The sequence below is a fragment of the Salvelinus alpinus genome, chromosome 5, assembly GCF_045679555.1.
Source record: "Salvelinus alpinus chromosome 5, SLU_Salpinus.1, whole genome shotgun sequence".
Taxonomy (NCBI): domain Eukaryota; kingdom Metazoa; phylum Chordata; class Actinopteri; order Salmoniformes; family Salmonidae; genus Salvelinus; species Salvelinus alpinus.
The window spans coordinates 70,393,828-70,414,966 of record NC_092090.1 but is presented as its reverse complement, the minus strand read 5'-3'; the positions used below and the strand labels follow the sequence as shown (position 1 = coordinate 70,414,966).

The 21,139-nt window shown below is 41.5% G+C and overlaps 1 protein-coding gene across 1 annotated transcript; it reads left to right on the top strand.

Annotated features, from left to right (window-relative positions):
* Positions 1-236: 236 nt before the first annotated feature.
* Positions 237-19,320, top strand: LOC139576653 (mesoderm induction early response protein 3-like). Its single transcript, XM_071402975.1, has 13 exons — positions 237-298; positions 1,816-1,840; positions 6,030-6,175; positions 6,449-6,583; positions 6,913-7,036; positions 7,400-7,473; positions 7,684-7,753; positions 7,888-8,036; positions 8,249-8,330; positions 8,419-8,513; positions 8,696-8,823; positions 13,938-14,092; positions 15,215-19,320. Exons 1-13 carry the CDS (start codon positions 290-292, stop codon positions 15,676-15,678), a joined length of 1,656 nt encoding a protein of 551 aa, XP_071259076.1. The 5' UTR covers positions 237-289; the 3' UTR covers positions 15,679-19,320.
* The last annotated feature ends 1,819 nt before the right edge of the window (positions 19,321-21,139 follow it).

Genomic DNA, 21,139 nt, shown 5'->3' with positions numbered 1-21,139 from the left:
ATCATGACATCATAAGTGTTTCAACACTATCTGCTTGGATAGTGGTAAGTAAGGCTACTCTTAGGTCTCAAATGACACGCCTATAAATACAAACCGATTTAACGTTTGCCAATCAATAAATTTTTTATCAAAGTCAATTTCTACAGTAACATTCCTAGATTTTGACAGGTAGCCTACCAGTATTTAGTTAGAAAGACGTCACTACTACTGTTACCTGGATCTCTGATTGGCTCAGAGAGTCGATCCGGGTACTCGGCTGGAAGGCTGGAAGGAGCCTATAGGTACCAATATGGCGGAGGTAAGAGGGAAAATAGGGGAGAAGCATCAGATTTTAAATCGATGTTTTTTACATTTTTGTCGTTAACTTTCTTTTTAAATGTTATCGATTTCATAGATTAATGTTTTTTTGTTCTATATGTGTGGTTTTGTGGAATGATTGCCGCAATTGCCTCTAAAATATGTTTAAATGTATATACCGATCTTTCACGACAAGGCCTGTGCGCGTTCTCAGCTGCTTTGCTAACATCGACTGGGTAGATTGAGACGCCAATTTGGTGGAATTTTCAAGTAATTGCGATGGTATTTTTCGGTTCTTGTGTACACAAAATAATGTAAAAAATCTTTAATGACCGGGGAATTGTTCCCAGTTTTAGAAATGCCGTGTAGCTAAACAAAACGATTTTTTTCTCTAGCCTAGGTTTGCCTGTGTAACGTTAGTTAATAAGATTACCTTTCTCGATCATTTCCGAACACCGACAGTTTGTGGGAAAACTGTCTATTGTTGTTATTTTGCGTCCCACATCCAAATGTTATCCTATTGCTAACATATTTACTAATCATACGATAACATTACATCAAACCGCTTATCTATACGGTCGGTAACTAGCTGAGGAACGCTCAACTCCGTTCTCTTATATCGAGGCGGAGTTGAGTTTTGATAACTGGTCGCGGGATTTGTTAGCGACAACCTTGAGTCACCATCAGTCGATTCTTGCCAAAATGTACATTCTGAAAACGCTTACCTGTACCAATGTTTGGCCTGTACAACTGCGGTCCTTTCGCAGGGTGCTGAAATTAATGCTTTTAATAACTTTTAGCAAATACAACCACCGATTTATCTAATTTGTGTTGTTCGGTTGCAAACTGGTCTCAGAGCATTTCATATTATTCTGTACGTAAATCCGAGACACTCCATTTAGTGTGATATGTTACGTTTGGTATGGTTTCATAAGACAGATGGTTACTTAAGGCAAAAACGAAAGGATGGGTGCGAGTTCGAATCTAATCACGGAGAGCTTTATACTTTTAGATCGTTAGCAACTTTTCCACTGCTTTGAGCTAACCCTTTATCTAACCTTAACCCTTTTAGCTAAACCTAACCTTAACTCAACCCTTATCCCGAACCAAAAATGTCATCTTCAATGCGGTAGGGACGTCCCAAGGGTCACGGATAGCACGGAGCCAATTGAATCTCATCTTAAGTAGCTAGTATGTACGAGGAAAAGTTGGTTGTAATTTACATTTTTACAAGAATCGACTGATGTTTTCGACAGTGTAACAGAGCAGCCTTCACATCAGCCTGGGAAGCTGCTAGTGGGGTTTATGGATGTCTATTATGGGCTTGATGTGAATGAAGAATGTTTTATGTACGAACCGGTCGCAGGGGGACTCGAGTGCATTACCGGTTGTACACTAAGACTAATGGTGGAGATCCATAAACCCCACTAGCGACAGCCCAGGCTACATTCACGTATAGTATTTCGTCTTTTCAATGTTGCTTCATTTGTGCTCTTATATTTTTGTTCTTCTAAACAGGCTTCCTTCGGGAGTTCGAGCCCAGGTAATGTAGGAATTCTATTTTTTTTTTAAACACAATCCTTAATTCAAACAATAACAAAGCGTCACTCCGCCTGTGTTTTGATAAAAAATCTGAGGGATGGGCCTGGATAAATGTGTAACCACTCTCAAATTCATAGACAGGGGTATGGATTCAAGGACTGACCATCCATGATATAAAAATTATAGTTCTAATCATGTTTTGAAGCAATAGTGTTTGTTTACATTTATGTTGTTTACAAATATTGGAGTAAAACAAGCATACATGCATACATACATACATGCATACATACAGTACCAGTCAAAAGTTTGGACACACCTACTAATTCCAGGGTTTTTCTTTATTTTTACTATTTTCCACATTGTAGAATAATAGTGAAAACATCAACTATGAAATTACAAATATGGAATCAGGTAGTAACCAAAAAATTGTTAAATATATTTTATATTTGAGATTCTTCAAAGTAGCCACCCTTTGCTTAGTCACACTCTTGGCATTATCTCAACCAGCTTCATGAGGTAGTCACCTGGAATGCAGTCCAATTAACAGCTGTGTCTCCTCACAGCTGCCCATGTCCCTTAATATTGATGATGTGGTTGTTACTGACAAGAAGCACATGGCTGAGCTCTTTAATCGCCACTTCATTAAGTCAGGATTCCTATTTGACTCTAACATACCTCCTTGCCCGTCCAACATTTCCTCATCTCCCATCCCTTCTAATGCAGCTATCCCCGATGCTCCTCCCTCTTTTTCCCATGCCCGCTACAAAGTTTCTCCCTTCAGGCGGTCACTGAGTCCGAATTGCTAAAGGAGCTCCTTAAACTTGACCCCAAAAAACCATCTGGGTTAGATGGTTTCGACCCTTTCTTCTTTATGGTTGCTGGCCCTATCATCACAAAGCCTATCCAACCTTTTTAACCTGTCTCTCCTTTCTGTGGAGGTTCCCATTGCTTGGAAGGCAGCCACAGTTTGTCCTTTATTTAAAGGGGGAGATAAAGATGATCCTAACTGTTATAGGCCTATTTCTATTTTGCCCTGTTTATCAAAAGTGTTGGAAAAACTTGTCAATAATCAATTGACTGGCTTTCTTGATGTCTATAGTGTTCTCTCGGGTATGTAATCTGGATTCCGCTCAGGTTATGGATGTGTCACTGCAACCTTAAAGGTCCTCAATGATGTCACCATTGCCCTTGATTCTAAGCAATATTGTGCTGCTATTTTTATTGACTTGGTCAAAGCTTTTGATACGGTAGACCATTCCATTCTTGTGCGCTGGCTAAGGAGTATTGGTGTCTCTGAGGGGTCTTTGGCCTGGTTTGCTAACTACCTCTCTAAGAGTGCAGTGTATAAAGTCAGAAAATCTGTTGTCTCAGCCACTGCCTGTCAGCAAGGGAGTACCCCAAGGCTCAATCCTAGGCCCCACGCTCTTCTCAATTTGCATCAACAACATAGCTCAGGCAGTAGGAAGCTCTCTCATCCATTTATATGCAGATGATACAGTCTTATACTCAGCTGGCCCCTCCCCGGATTTTGTCTTAAATGCTCTACAACAAAGCTTTCTCTACCCTTAACCTTGTTCTGAACACCTCCAAAAAGGGTAATGTGGTTTGATAAGAAGAATGCCCCTCTCCCCACAGGCGTGATTACTACCTCTGAGGGTTTAGAGCTTGAGGTAGTCACCTCATACAAGGAGAATGGGTACTGTCCTTCTCCTACTGTACACTGTCCTTCTCTCAGCACATATCAAAGCTGCAGGCTAAAGTTAAATCTAGATTTGGTTTCCTCTATCGTAATCGCTCCTCTTTCACCCCAGCTGCCAAACTAACCCTAATTCAGATGACCATCCTACCCATGCTAGATTAGAGACATAATTTATAGATCGCCAGGTAAGGGTGGTCTCGAGCGGCTAGATGTTCTTTACCATTCGGCCATCAGATTTGCCACCAATGATCCTTATAGGACACATCACTGCACTCTATACTCTGTAAACTGGTCATCTGAGGAACCTGTCGCAAGACCCACTGGTTGATGCTTATTTATAAAACCCTCTTAGGCCTCACTCCCCCTATCTGAGATATTTCCTGCAGCCCTCATTCTCCACATACAACACCCGTTCTGCCAGTCACATTCTGTTAAAGGTCCCCAAAGCACACACATCCCTGGGTCGCTCCTCTTTTCAGTTCGCTGCAGCTAGCGACTAGAACGAGCTGCAACAAACCAAGCAAACTGGACAGTTTTATCTCAATCTCTTCATTCAAAGACTCAATCATGGACACTTACTGACAATTGTGGCTGCTTTGTATGATGTATTGTTGTCTCTACCTTCTTGATCTTTGTGCTGTTGACTTTGCCCAATAATGTTTGTACTGTGTTTTTGTGCTGCTACCATGTTGTGTTGCTACCATGCTGTGTTGTCATGTTTTTCTGCCTTGTTATGTTGTTGTCTTAGGTCTCTCTTTATGTAGTGTTGTGATGTGTGTTTTGTCCTATATTTATATTGTATTCATTTTTTAAATCCCAGGCCCCTGTCCCCGCAGGAGGCCTTTTGCCTTTTGGTAGACTGTCATTGTAAATAAGAATTTGTTCTTAACTGACTTGCCTAGTTAAATAAAGGTTATAAAAATAATTTGTGGAATTTCTTTCCTTCTTAATACGTTTGAGCCAATCAGTTATGTTGTGACAAGGTAGGGGTGGTATACAGAAGATAGCCCTATTTGGTAAAAGACCAAGTCCATATTATAGCAAGAACAGCTCAAATAAGCAAAGAGAAACAACAGTGCATCATTACTTTAAGACATGAAGGTCAGTCAATACGATAAATGTCAAGAACTTTGAAAGTTGCAAAAGCAATCAAGCGCCATGATGGAATTGGCTCTGAGGACCGCCAAAGGAAAGGAAGACCCAGAGTTACCTCTGCTGCAGAGGATAAGTTCATTAGAGTTACTAGCCTCAGAAATTCCAGCCCAAATAAATGCTTCACAGAGTTCAAGTAACAGACACATCTCAACATCAACTGTGAATCAAGCCATCATGGTCGAATTGCTGCAAAGAAATGACTACTAAAGGACACAAATAAGAAGAGACTTGCTTGGGCCAAGAAACACGAGCAATGGGCGTTAGACCGGTGGAAATCTGTAATTTGGTCTGATGAGTACAAATTTGAGATTTTTGGTTCCAACCGCTGTGTCTTTGTGAGACACGGAGTAGGTGAACGGATGACCTCCACATGTGTGGTTCCCATCATGAAGCATGGAGGAGGTGTGATGGTGTGGGGGTGCTTTGCTGGTGACACTGTCAGCGATATATTTAGAATTCAAGGCACACTTAACCAGCATGGCTACCACAGCATTCTGCAGCAATGCGCCATCACGTCTGATTTGCGCTTAGTGGGACTATCATTTGTTTTTCGACAGGACAATGACCCAACACACCTCAAAGCTGTCTAAGGGCTATTTGACCAAGAAGGAGAGTGATGGAGTGCTGCATCAGATGATGAGTTGGACCACAGAGGGAAGGAAAAGCAGCCAAGTGCTCAGCATATATGGGAACTCCTTCAAGACTGTTGGAAAAGCATTCTTCATGAAGCTGGTTGAGAGAATGCCAAAAGTGTGCAAAGGCTGTCATCAAGGCAAAGGGTGGCTACTTTGAAGAATCTAAAATATGTATTGTTTAACACTTTTCTGGTTACTACATTCCATATGTTATTTCATAGTTTTGATGTCTTCACTATTATTATACAATGTAGAAAATAGTAAAAAAAGAAAAACTCTTGAATGAGTAGGTGTGTCCAAACTTTTGACTGGTACTGTATATTGATATCGCAACTAAGGATTCCAGTTTTAATGGAATTTGAAAGTGAAATACTGACGTTATGAATATGACCTGTCCATTTTCTATTCAGGTGATGTTTATTATGATACCATGAAGCTAAATCTGTTCATTAAGAAATATTGAGAAAATATTCCATGTAAATGATGCTTTGTGTGCGACAATGGCATTGACAAGCAGTGGCATTGACAAGCAGTGGCATTGGCAAGCAGTGGCATTGGCAAGCAGTGGCATTGACAAGCAGTGGCATTGACAAGCAGTGGCATTGGCAGTGCCAGTTTTGCAGAGTGTATCTAATTTATTTGCCAATTGTCCTTAATGGTGCCATTCAACTGCGATCTAAAATAGTTTCCCCGCTCCACAGTTGGCTCTTTATCGTCTGAAGATCATGACTTCGATCCGACAGCAGATATGCTAGTCCACGAATATGACGACGAGAGGACTTTGGAGGAGGAAGAGTCATTGGAGGGCGAGAGAAACTTTAACTCAGAGATAGCCGATCTGGAGAAGGTTGGTTGGCTAATAACAGGAAATAATACCCCGTTTCCTTTCTTTTGGACAGGAAATTTAGTTGTTGCTTTTATCGGAAGGTTTTTCATTCTGTCAATATTTGAATGACCACTTCCTTCCCTACTATAATTAATCAAACGTTATAGGCTCGGGGGGGAGAATATTGTATCATATGGAACTTTTTGTCAAACCAGTCTTCACATAGCAGACATGTATTATCATAATTTGGATTGTAGAGACGTGATCTAAAGGGATTTCTGTTTGTTGTAACAGGAGGGGAACATGCCGTTGGAGGAACTGCTGGCCATCTACCGCTACGAGGCGTCTGTCAGTACGGCTGCAGGCTCCAGCATGGACAGCTTTTCTGGGGAGCTGACGGATGAGCTGCCAGACATGACTTTGGACAAGGTGAACAAAATTCATTCCAATATTTTCCGATTTGGTAAAGGGAACATTGTCACGGTGTACTGTAGAGCCAATTTGTAGATATTCAAAGATGTTTTCAGTCAAGTTCCCTTATGTATCTGTGATCTAATCAGTAGGCATCTATCCCAACTATGATTACATTATAAGTGTCTGTTTTACTTCTGTATTACCTACAAAGTGTGTTTACGACAGATATGGAACAAAACAACTTGTAGCTTTTAGGATCAATTGATCCTTGGCGGGCTCCCAGCGCTAACTAACAGTTACTGATGTAACTAACGGTTACTAACGATAATTGGGTTCTTCCACAGGAGGAGATAGCTAAAGACCTGCTATCAGGGGACTATGAGGAGGAGACCCAGTCCTCCGCTGATGACCTCACCCCTTCAGTCACCTCCCATGAGGCCACCGACTTCTTCCCCAGAACACTCAGATGTAAGGCAATTCAAACTTTATTAGGACATCTCAGGGATAAGTGATAAGACATTGTCAGAGCTCAAGAGCACAATTATAAAACACAAATACAATTGGTCAGATTCATATAATGCTTTATAGTGTGAATATTATGAGCCACTGCAATGTTTTATTTGTTATTGTTTCCCAAGTTTAGCCTGCAGTATAATGTAATTGAAAACTCATAATAATGGGAAAAATACTGTCAAGTGCAGGTGTCATTATAAACAAAAGTACTTTGTATTTATCTTGTTAGCTTTGACGTGATGAGTTGATAAGCACAGGGTCCCATTCGTATAACAAGCATTCTAATGAGGCGTGGCCGTTCTGTCTTTGCATTGTCAGCTAATACTATCTACGACGGTGATAAGGAGTCCGAGTGTGAGGAGGATGGGCCAAGCCTAGAGGACTCCAGAAAGGTAAAACTTGTCCTCCTTTTAAAAGTGACTTGATTGAAGAAGATATAGGATTAAGTTTCCCATAAGCACAGATTGGAGGTCAGTTTTCAATGGTTACGGTTGTTTAGTAACGTTATTCGGTTAAATGATCCTAGACCTGCATTTACTGATGGTAGAAACATGGTGCTGCATGTTCTGGGAGTAAATCTGTTTTGTATTTGCATTTCACAGGAAATAATGGTGGGGTCGCAGCACCAAGCAGAGGTCCCCACCCACCTCTGTCACTATGGCGACGATAAGGGTGAGTGCAGGCTTTCTCAAGAGGTTAACCCATAAACCTGTTGCACTTGACAGTCAGACATTTAGCAGTGTTTCCAAGTGTAACATTGCAAAGAGTGTCTAACATTGTGATTCTCATCTGCCATTTTCATGAAGTATACGAAGATGATGACCAGTTGCTATGGAGCCCGGACGTGTTGTCAGAAAGCAAGGTCAGAGACTTCCTGTGTGAGGCGTCGTCACGGGCCACCGATGAGAGGACAGGAAGTGACATGGCAGGGGCTCATGTGAGCGACAATGAGCAGGTCAGTCATCGCTGCGCGTGATGGTCAATCCTCATCTAGCTGTCTGTCTTACTGGCATTGTGGAAGACTTCTTTAAGACTCGCTGGATGTCATAACATTAGACATTCTCCAGCTGCCATCTCAAAGTTATTGTCCGTCTGTCAAAGTTACATGATTGTCATGGTTGTTGTCAATGTAAGTCGTTGACCTATTCCTCTGTCGTTTCCCTGTAGGCTCTGTATGAGCTTGTGAAATGTAACTACAATACCCCTGAAGCACTGGAGAGGTATTGCAGTAACGTGAACTCATCAAAGGGTAAGTCACCATTTTGAATAATTAGTAGGCTCTTTCAAAAATGACACTTTGTTGGGAGAGGGAAAATGACCCCTTGTGATTATTACAGAGGAATCCCCACCGTGGTCTGAAGATGAATGCAGAAACTTTGAACATGCACTACAGCTATACGATAAGAACTTTCACCTCATACAGAAGCACAAGGTGGGACTCTCTCTCTGTTACTGATTTTAGAAGGTGGTGAAGTGATTGTAATATCATATTGATAGCTTCTGTAAGGATATGAACATGCATACTTTATTTACCCTTTCTTTAAAAAGCCTGTGGCACTAACTTCCTGTGTTGGAGAACACTTCTTTTCATCATGTATTTCTGCCCTTCATCAGGTTAAGACACGGACGGTAGCTGAATGTGTTGCCTTTTACTACATGTGGAAGAAGTCGGAGCGCTTTGATTTCTTTGTCCAGCAGAATCGCTTTGGCAAGAAGAAGTATAGCAGCTATCCTGGTGTAACGTAAGTGATCATTCAGTATGCTCAACAACTGTAGTAACTGAGGTCTGAATTCATTGCCAAATGTACACTACCGTTCAAAGGTTTGGGGTCACTTAGAAATGTCATTGTTTTCCATGTAAACATAAACTCAGCAAAAAAAGAAATGTCCCTTTTTCAAGACCCTGTATTTCAAAGCTAATTCGTCAAATCCAAATAACTTCACAGATCTTCATTGTAAAGGGTTTAACCTTTCATTGCTACTAACCCCGGATCCGGGAGCACCCCCCACCCCCCACACACTGATTAGCATAGATAGCATAGCTTCAGAAGTAGATAGTAGCATCTAAATATCATTAAATCACAAGTCCAAGACACCAGATGAAAGATACAGATCTTGTGAATAAAGCCACCATTTCAGATTTTTAAAATGTTTTACAGGGAAGACAAAATATGTAAATCTATTAGCTAAACACGTTAGCAAAATACACCACTATTCTAACTCCATCAGTTTCTTACTCCTTCAGGTGCTATCACCAATTCGGCTCAACTAAGATATTGATAGCCAATAACCTATAAAAAAAACCATCAGATGACAGTCTGATAACATATTCATGGTATAGGATAGTTTTTGTTAGAAAAAAGTGCATATTTCAGGTAGAAATCACAGTTTACAATTGCACCGACCATCACAAATCCACTAGAATTACTAGATAGAGCAACGTGTATGACCAATTTACTCATCATAAAACATTTCATAAAAATAGACAAAGCATAGCAATGGAAAGACCCAGTTCTTGTGATTTCAGACCATATTTCAGATTTTCTAAGCGTTTTTCAGCGAAAACACAATAAATCGATAAGTTAGCATACTACATGTTCCAACGTTACCAGAGCATCGATTCCAGCCAAAGAGCGCTATAACGTAACCACCGCCAAAAGATATTAATTTTTTCACTAACCTTCTCAGAATTCTTCCGATGACACTCCTGTAACATCATTTTACAACATACATATACAGTTTGTTCGAAAAGGTGCATATTTAGCCATACAAAACCGTGGTTACACAATGAAAATACTAGGAAATCAAGCCTCAATATGTCTGACGTCATCTATCAGAGTGATCTAGTTTAATTAAAAGCTAATCATATACTTGACTAAAAAATACAGGGTTGACAGGAATCGAAAGACAAATTAGTTCTTAATGCAACCGCTGATTTACATTTTTAAAATTATCCTTACTTTTCAATACAGGGTTGGCCAAGTGAAGCTATACCAAACAAAATGGCGATGTATGCGTTTAAAATATTTCGACAGAAACACGGTTTATCATATTAAATATTGCTTACTTTGAGCTGATCTTCCATCATATTCTTGGGCAATGTATCCTTTCTATGTTATAAACGTCTTTTGGTCGATAGATGTCCTCTGTCCTTCGAAATGTCCATCACCAACGACCGACACCCTAAAGCGTGTCCAAACTTTCAGAGTGCACGACAAAGAAATTCCTCAAAATCGCACTAAACGGATATAAATTGATATAAAACGGTTAAAATTCACTACATTATGATGTTTTTAACAACTATAACGACTGAAAACATGACCGGAGAAATACTGCTGGTTAGAAAACGATTTGGAACGAGGCAGGTCCGATGTCCTTTACGCTTCAGGCGCACGTTGAGAAAGGGTGGTCTCTGTACATTTTCGTCTTTTATAATGGCTGTGAACGTCCCATCGATTCCATTGAAAACGTGATGACGTACAGACACCCAGAGGAAGACGTAGGCAGTGTCGGTTTCTTCATAGCATTCACTGTCGCCTTAAAAACAGACCCCAGATCAGAGGTAAAAATTTCTGAAATCTGAACCCTGTCATGAAAAGTGCTGTAGAAATTGTTCTGTACCACTCAGAGACAAAATTTCAACTCCTATAGAAACTATAGACTGTTTTCTATCCAATAATAACAATAATATGCATATTGTACGATCAAGAATTTAGCACGAGGCAGTTTAATTTGGAGACACAAATATGCTAATGCGGAACAGCACCCCCTATAGTTGCAAGAAGTTAAACACTGTTTCCCATGCTTGTTCAATGAACCATAAACAATTAATGAACATGCACCTGTGGAACGGTCATTATGACACTAACAGCTTACAGACGGTAGGCAATTAAGGTCACAGTTATGAAACCTTAGGACACTAAAGAGGCCTTTCTACTGACTCTGAAAAACAACAAAAGAAAGATGCCCAGGGTCCCTGTTCATCTGCGTGAATGTGCCTTAGGCATGCTGCAAGGACGCATGAGGACTGCAGGTGTGGACAGGGCAATAAATTGCAATGTACTGTGAGATGCCTAAGACAGCGCTACAGGGAGACAGGACGGACAGCTGATCGTCCTCGCAGTGGCAGAGCACGTGTAACAACACCTGCACAGGATCGGTACATCCGAACATCACACCTGCGGGACAGGTGCAGGATGGCAACAACACCTGCCCGAGTTACACCAGGAACGTGCAATCCCTCCATCAGTGCTCAGACTGTCCACAATAGGCTGAGAGAGGGTGGACTGAGGACTTGTAGGCCTGTTGTAAGGCAGGTCCTCACCAGACATCACCGGCAACAACATCGCCAATGGGCACAAACCCACCGTCCCTGGACCAGACAGGACTGCCAAAAAGTGCTCTTCACTGACGAGTCGCGGTTTTGTCTCACCAGGGGTGATGGTTGGATTTACGTTTATCGTCGAAGGAATGAGCGTTACACCGAGGCTTGTACTCTGGAGCGAAATTGATTTGGAGGTGGAGGGTCTGTCATGGTCTGGGGCGGTGTGTCACAGCATCATCGGACTGAGCTTGCTGTCATTGCAGGCAATCTCAACGCTGTGCGTTACAGGGAAGACATCCTTCCCCCACATGTGGTACCCTTCCCTGCAGGCTCATCCTGACATGACCCTCCAGCATGACAATGCCACCAGCCATACTGCTCGTTCTGTGCGTGATTTCGTGCAAGACAGGAATGTCAGTGTTCTGCCATGGCCAGCGACGAGCCCGGATCTCAATCCCATTGAGCATATCTGGGACCTGTTGGATCGAAGAGTCCGGGCTAGGGCCATTCCCATACAGAAATGGCCGGGAACTTGCAGGTGCCGTGGTGGAAGAGTGGGGTAACATCTCACAGCAAGAACTGGCAAATCTGGTGCAGTCCATGAGGAGGAGATACATTGCAGTACTTAATGCAGCTGGTGGCCACACCAGATACTGACTGTTACTTTTGATTTTGACCCCCCCCCCCCCCCTTTGTTCAGGGACACATTATTCCATTTCTGTTAGTCACGTGTCTGTGGAACATGTTTGTCTCAGTTGTTGAATTTTGTTATGTTCATACAAATATTTACACATGTTAAGTTTGCTGAAAATAAATGCAGTTGACAGAGAGGACGTTTCTTTTTTTCCTGAGTTTACATGAAATTAGTTGCAAAATGAATAAAAAATATAGTCAAGACAATGTTGACAAGGTTAGAAATAATGATTTTTAATTGAAATAATAATTGTGTCCTTCAAACTTTTTGCTTTTGTCAAAGAATACTCCATTTGCAGCAATTACAGCCTTTCAGACCTTTGCCATTCTAGTTGTCAATTTGTTGAGGTAATCTGAAGAGGTTTCACCCCATGCTTCCTGAAACACCGCCCACAAGTTGCATTGGCTTGATGGGCACTTCTTACGTACCATACGGTCAAGCTGCTCCCACAACAGCTCAATAGGGTTGAGATCCGGTGACTGCTGGCCACTCCATTATAGACAGAATACCAGCTGACTGCTTCTTCCCTAAATAGTTCTTGCATAGTTTGGAGCTGTGCTTTGGGTCGTTGTCCTGTTGTAGGAGGAAATTGGCTCCAATTAAGCACTGGGTATGGCATGGCGTTGCAAAATGGAGTGATAGCCTTCCTTCTTCAAGATCCCTTTTACCCTGTACAAATCTCCCACTTTACCACCACCAAAGCACCCCCAGACCATCACATTGCCTCCACCATGCATGACAGGTGGCATTAAGCACTCCTCCAGCATATAAAAAAAAAAATGCTTTTCACTAATGTTCTTCTTTGTGATCCAAACACCTGAAACTTAGATTCGTCTGTCCATAACACTTTTTTCCAATCTTCCTTTGTCCAGTGTCTGTGTTCTTTTGCCCATCTTAATCTTTTCTTTTTTGGGCTTTTTGGCTTTTATGGCTTTTTCTTTGCAACTCTGCCTAGAAGGCCAGCATCCCGTAGTTGCCTCTTCACTGTTGAGGATGAGACTGGTGTTTTGCGGGTACTATTTAATGAAGCTGCCAGTTGAGGACTTGTGAGGCGTCTGTTTCTCAAACTAGACACTGTAATGTACTTGTCCTCTTGCTCAGTTGTGCACCGGGGCCTCCCACTCTTTCTATTCTGGTTAGAGCCAGTTTGCGCTGTTCTGTGAAGGGAGTAGTACACAGCGTTTTACGAGATCTTCAGTTCCTTGGCAATTTCTCGCATGGAATAGCCTTTATTTCACAGAATAAGAATAGACTGATGCGTTTCAGAAGAAAGTGCTTTGTTCCTGGCCATTTTGAGCCTGTAATCGAACCCACAAATACTGATGCTCCAGATACTCAACTAGTCTAAAGAAGGCCAGTTTTATTGCTTCTTTAATCGGCACAACAGTTTTCAGCTGTGCTAACATAATTGCAAAAGGGTTTTCTAATGATCAATTAGCCTTTTAAAATGATAAACTTGGATTAGCTAACACACCGTGCCATTGAAACACAGGAGTGATGGTTGCTGATAATGGGCCTCTGTACGCCTATGTAGATTTTCCATAAAAAATCATACGTTTCCAGCTACAATAGTCATTAACAATGTCTACACTCTATATCTGATCAATTTTATGTTATTTTAATGGACAAAAAATTTGCTATACATTTCTAAGTGACCCCAAACTTCTGAACGGTAGTGTATGTCGACGGAGTTCCCTCTGAATATGATGATGGCCTGTGAATGCAAATTTTATTTTAATGTACTTGCAACTACACAAAAGGGGTGGAGATTGCTAATGGTTATTATGGGAGAATGTGTCTGTGTGTGTTAACGTCTTGTGTGTTCCCCCTGCCCGCAGGGACCTGATGGACCGGCTGGTGGACGAGGCGGAGGGCCTGGCAGTAGACAGCTCCTCCTCTGTGTGCTCAGGCGGAGGAGGAGGGGTGAGGATGGAGCCCACCACAGAGCAGCAGCTCAGCCTGCTCAACTCCATCACTGCCAGCGACCTCACAGGTTAGTCAACAGGGTCTCAGACTCTCAACACGGTATGTAGCACAAACTTACCCTCTCCTTCCTTAAAGATAAACTTCTCCTTAATGCAACTGCTGTGTCAGATTTCAAAAAAGCTTTACAGCGAAAGCACACCATGGAATAATCTGAGTACAGCGCTCAGCCACCAAAACCATCCATACAGAGACCCGCCATGTTGTGGAATCAACAGAAGTCAGAAATAGCATTATAAATATTCACTTACCTTTGATGATCTTCATCGGAATGCACTCCCAGGAATTCCAGTTCCACAATAAATGTTTGTTTTGTTCATAATTTATGTCCAAATACCTCCTTTTTGTTCGCGTTTAGTTCACAAATTCACAAGGCGCAGGCACTTAGTCTAGACGAAAAGTCAAAACAGTTCCATTACAGTTCGTAGAAACATGTCAAACGATGTATAGAATCAATCTTTAGGATGTTTTTATCATAAATCTTCAATAATATTCCAACCGGACAATTCCTTTGTCTTTAGAAATGTAAGGGAACGCAGCTCGCTCTCACGGCCGCGCGCGTGACTTAGCTCATGGCATTCTGCCAGACCCCTTAGTCAAACAGCTCTTATTCGCTCTCCCTTCACAGTAGAAGCCTGAAACAAGGTTCTAAAGACTGTTGACATCTAGTGGAAGCCTTGGGAAGTGCAATCGGACCAAATTTACACTATCTTGGATAGGCATATACTTGAAAATCTACAAACCTCAGATTTCCCACTTCCTGGTTGGATTTTTTCTCAGGTTTTTGCCTGCCATATGAGTTCTGTTATACTCACAGATATCATTCAAACAGTTTTAGAAACTTCAGAGTGTTTTCTATCCAAATCTACTAACAATATGCATATCTTAGCTTCTGGGCCTGAGTAGCAGGCAGTTTACTCTGGGCACGCTTTTCATCCGAACGTGAAAATAGCGCCCCCAGCCATAAGAAGTTAATAGGCTAGTGAAAAATAGTTACTCTAACTTCAGATATGGCATTCGGTATTACATTACACAACAATACAACTTTATACATTCAACATAAGTCCTAAAAACAATACATAAGAAATCCACAGATAACCAAGAAGTTTATTTATGTTTCCCCATCTCTCAGCCCTGAGTAACAGCGTGGCCACAGTGTGCAGCCCAGCGGAGGTGAGCTGCCTGGACTCGTACGGTTTCCCCCCTCTGGAGAGCCTCCACCGGGGGTCCCTGGCACAGGAAGAGCCCCTGGGCTTCCCCTCCAACGGAGGAGATCCCGACTGTCTCAACATGCTGGACGCTGGCTTCTACCACTCAGACCTGGGCCAGCGGGGAGGGGTGTACGGGGGCAAGGACTGCGAGCGGCCTTCTAAGAGGCTCAAGTTGGCGCTGCCCGACTCTTTCATCAACGACGTTTCCGTGGGTAACCTCGGAGTGGACTTTGAGGGGCGGCGGAACACGGCACACCACCGCATCACCGGCACCAAGATGGCGGTGTCCGTCACGGACTTTGGGGGCTTGGCGGGCAGTGGGGAGCCCAATGGGTTTATGGGAGCACATGCACGACGTCACAGCACGGCGCTGCAGTCAGAGTGACCACCCCCGCCCCCAGAATCCCACTTTTAAATCCACCATCCCATGTGTACATAAGACTCACTCACTGGAGATTTTTGTTTGATAATTATATATACACATTTATTTCGTTTTTGATTTTATTTGTGAAATATGACATCAGTGATGTCTTTATCGTATAGAACAAAAAATCTTGATTTCTCAAGAGTTTATATAGCCATTTATTTTCCGCGGCCCTGAGATGTCAGTGTCCATGTAGAGTGGGGCCCAGCCCAGCCTGTCCCGGAGGCTGCGGATAGACAGTTGTGTATTGTTCCTCATCCCTCACACATACATCTACAGACGATTTCGTCAAAGCTACGTAATCCTGCCACTCATATACAGTTGCCAAACCAGCTTTGTTCTGGTTTACTAAGTTTGTTCATTATTAAAGTGGTATTTTTGATTAACAATCCGTGTTTACAGGTACTTGCAGAAACCAGGCTTGGTCAAATGTGTTTTGTCCGAGAGGAGCCTGGGTTTTGTACTTAATGCAACAACACTCGTTGGTGTTGAGGCGGTGTAGGTTATAACTAGGAGCATATCAGTTGCTAGGATGTTTTTTTCTCCCTCCTTTGTTTTTGTTCCTGTGGAAGCTTCTTTTGTTCTCTGCTTGCTTTTTTCAGACTTTAACAGTCTGAAGTGGCCAAACCAGAGGAGAATGTTCTAGAATTTGAACAATATATTATATGATGATTTTCCTGTGTTCAGCTGTGACAGAGCTTGCCAAAACATTTTAAACCTTTTTTAAATCCGCCAATTTTATTAGCGGAGTCAAGTGATCAATGTGAAGACTAAAAGGCTGGGTCTGACACCCGACTAATCTGGGCAGTTTTATCTGTCCATCAGATTATCTGAAACATGCCCTTATAAATCAGTCTCTTATTGCCCCAGAAATGAGCCAATATCATGACAATATTTTACATTATGACAGAACAGTTTTTGGATTGGCATTATAGTGTTGCACTGAGATGTCATGTGTTCAGCTCCAGTAATGTATATAGTTTCTGCCCTATACTCTTAGCACAACATGTATTTCTTCATAAATCTATTTGGCCCCAGTTGAGTGCTAATTGTGCTGTTTGCATGTTCATCATGGAGCTTGCTCAATCTGCAAAAGTTAGGGTTTATTTCTTCCCTCTACTGTATTGCTCTTTATTGAAACGACTTAAAAGGCCTGCATAAGCTTGTTAGCAGTATTATTTCTTTATTTAAAGCCACTTTTTTTCCTTTTCTGCCACTTCCACTGTACTGACTGGAGGATGCCTGGTATTATCCGGTCCATACTTTAATGTCCAGTTGCAGTCTGACAGAGATTCAACTTCTATTTCTCTTGACTGAACTAATTGTGAAGTGTTGAGTGTCGGGGGGGCATGTCATCATTGTCTTTTTAATGTATGCAGTAGTGATTGCTTAATTTACCTATGCATTGTGAGTTTGATAATTAGTTGGTTTCAGGGGTGTATATATACTGAACAAAAATATAAACGCAACAATTTCAACGATTTTACAGAGTTACAGTTTACAGAAGGAAATCAGTCAATTGAAATAAATGAATTAGGCCCTAATCTATGTATTTCACATGACTGGGCAAGGGCTCACCCACTGGGTGCCAGGCCAATCAGAATTAGTTTTTCCTCACAAAAGGTCTTCATTACAGACAGAAATACTTCCCCCCCCCCCCCCCCCCCAGGCTATCCCACAGGTCTGCGGTTGTGAGGCCAGTTTGGACGTACTGCCAAATACTCTAAAACGACATTGGAGGTGGCTTTTGGTAGCGAAATGAACATTAAATTCTCTGGCAACAGCCCTGGTGGACATTCCTACAGTCAGCATGCCAATTGCATGCTCCCTCAACTTGAGACATCTGTGGTGTTATGTGTCAAAACTGCACATTTTAGAGGGGCCATTTATTGTCCCCAGTACAAGGTGCACCTGTGTATTGACCATGCTGTTTAATCAGCTTCTTGATATGCCACACTTGTCAGGTGGATGGATTATCTTGGCAAAGGAGAAATGCGCACTAACAGGGATGTAAACAAATTTGTGCACAAAATTTTTGAGAAATAAGCTTTTTGTGCATATGGAACATTTCTGGGATCTTTTATTTCAGCTTATGAAACATGGGACCAACACTTTATATGTTGCATTTATAGTTTTGTTCAGTATAATTCTGAATGTCACCCACAAGTCCATAGATTTTTTACATACACATTTACCATACAATAATTCACTATCCTGAGTATGTACAGATGGGTTTTTTGCATTGGTTTTACCTAGCTAGGCGTTATCTAGTCATTCTGTTTCTATGGCAGACATTGGAGTCAGCTGTTTGTTCACCTTGCAATGTTTCCCCAAATGTGGACAGTTTCATGTAAATAATTAACTAATAGCCTTAAATGTCTTCATTGACCTCTTTAAACTTGTGAATCTGTGTTGATACAAATACTTAAAATTAGATTCCTTGTCAAAAGGCAATAATGTGTCTATGTACTGACATTATTACATGTTTTTACATTTTACTGATTGGCTTTTGGTGTTTGGATATTTTGGGGGGGATTTTTCCCCTTGGCAGTGGGAGACAGCAAAACAATGCATGCTAGCTGTGTGACAGTTCTCGAAAATGTACCACTTAAAAAGGCTTTACCTAAGACGTATTAATATATTATTCAATGTTGCATTTTGAAGTTGCAATCATAATATGTACAAATCCCATTTTGTTTCTCTTCATTTATTTCCTTTACACATTTCTGTCTTTGTCTTGGTGAAAGGGATGGCTTCTGTAGTCAGTATGTTGAAAGATGGGTCTGGTTCAGAATCAAGCCCTCGTCCCTTAGGTACTTGCATAGATATGGGCCCGTATCCACAAAGTGTCTTATTCATTGTGATCTAAAAGGCCAAACTGATCCTAGATCAGCACTCCTACTCTGAGACGCTTTGTGGATACGGCCCCTGGTATGGTTGGATAGATGGAACCAAAATGGCAGATGAACTACTACCATATTGCTTATACCTATCCAATGCTTTCAGATACATCAAGTGCCTAGGGGTATGTACCAGACCATTGTTACTCGCCATCATCAAAAGTGCAGATGTAGTGGGTGTCTCCAGGCTCTCTCTAGCTTTAGCAGTGCAGTGATATTTATTTCACCCTATGGTTTGGTATAAAGACTCAGAAATACTGTCTGAATGTAAAGGCCATTGACTAGTAGATTAATATTTTGATTTTACAACCCTGTCCTGAAATCTCATAATGTGATATTTTTTGGGGAAATCTCTGGAGAGACTTGTGTGTAAGAAAGCACTCATTTCTTTTTATATTTTGTATTGTGTTTTGAAGTTTAATAGTACAAAAAGATATAGCAGTTGTGGTTGTTAAAAAAATAATAATAACATCTAGTTCTTTGAAGTAAAGAAAACATCTTTTGTGAATAAAACAAATGTATATCCAGAAATATAGACAATCAACATATTTACTATCGAATGTTCAAGAGAAACTCGCTTTTGTTTAAGAATTGTACATAGACACTGAATAGTTTTTTTTCTTTGGGTTTTGTTAAACATTTTGTATTTTCTGTTCTTTAATACCTGATGTACAGATCCAGAAATAAAGCTCTGGAAAAGGTCTCAAGATTTCTGCTTTACTCAGTTTTATGTGTATTAACTTGTGTGACAGAACAAGTGAATTTGTGCTTTTAGTGGTGGATCTCTCCCCAAAATTGGTCGCTGTCCCCACCTCTAATAGCCTAATCCCTACACTTAACACAAAATTTGCCATTTGGGCCTTAATATCTTTACCTTTTTTTACATGCAAAAAAGTTACATAGGTCTAAACCATTAATGGTGACACTGTTACAACGTAATAAATGTTGGACACATTACATTTGTCGAACACGTTAAAGTGCTGCCATTTCATGGGGTTGTCATTAGGCCTACAGAAATGGCGTGGTTAAATCTGGTTTATTCTGTTGCTTGTGAGATGTCAACTGTCATTGACATGTTCAAATGGTGGTTAAACGTATTACATTACATTGCAATAGGCTTTCGCACATTTGCAAAGACGTGGCTAGCAGACAGACATTTTTTACAAAGAAAGGGTGAGAGATTGGCTATATCGAACATTCAGAATTGCCAGCGCGCGCGTCTTCGGCTTCAAGAGATGTCGGAATTTAAGGCTCTTAAATAAAGAATCTGCTCAATGCAAAAGATTTCTTCCTTTTCGGTTGCAATGGTGTGATATGCCACGGAGAAAAGCCAATAACCGGTGCGTTCCTTGATCAAACACGGCAAGAAAAATGCAATAACCGGTGAGTTCTTTGATCAAACACAGCACTAGGCCACGGGAGAATTACGTGAACAAATTCTACCGCCTGGGCTTTGATGTAATGCAAGAGCAGATATTCAGCTTCTCTTATTGTTCAGAGCTTTACCTGAGAGATGTCTCTAAGGTGCAAGGTGTTTGTCATAGGCTGAGGGGGTGCGTAATGAACTGAGAGGCTGGCATTCATTTTGTTGATGAAGATGACAGCACTATATTTAACTGCACATTGGCCTCAAATGTCAAAGCGGTCCTTGTTGGAATTGACAAGTTGACCTTCCTTAAATTGGCCAAAGCCTCCTGCTATCTGCGGGATTCAGAATCCAGATGGAAGGACCAGGGATTTTGGGCCCCATGAAAATATATCACATTGGACGCCACCACCACAGGCCACACCAACCCTGTGCAATTGCTGTAACCACACACCTCCAGAACCCAATCGACCCATTCAAAGCTTTAAATAACTCTACCTTTGCAGGCTTGAAACTCTCTTGTAGTCCAATATTTACTGTATGATATTTACTGACAGTGAGCTGTGAAAATGTAACACTGTGCAGACATGCATGCAACATTCTGCATACAGTGGAATTCACTGATACCCTCTATAATAATTTATTTTATTTCACCTTTATTTAACCAGGTAGGCCAGTTGAGAACAAGTTCTCATTTACAACTCCGACTTGGCCAAGATAAAGCAGTGCGACAAAAACAACACAGAGTTACACATGGGATAAACAAACGTACAGTCAATAACACAATAGAAAAATCTATACAGTGTGTGCAAATGAAGTAAGGAGGTAAGGCAATAAATAGGCCAATTGTGGCGAAGTAATTACAATTTAGCAATTTACACTGGAGTGATACATGTGCAGATGAGGATGTGCAAGTAGAAATACTGGTGTGCAAAAGAGCAGAAAGGATGAGGTCCGTAGTTGGTTGGATGGGCTATTTACAGATGGGATGTGTACAGCTGCAGCGATCGGTAAGTTGTTCTGACAGCTGACGCTTAAAGTTAGTGAGGGAGATATGTCTCCAAATTCAGTGATTTTTGCAATTCGTTCCAGCCATTGGCAGCAGAGAACTGGAAGGAAAGACGACCAAAGGAGGTGTTGGCTTTGGGGATGACCA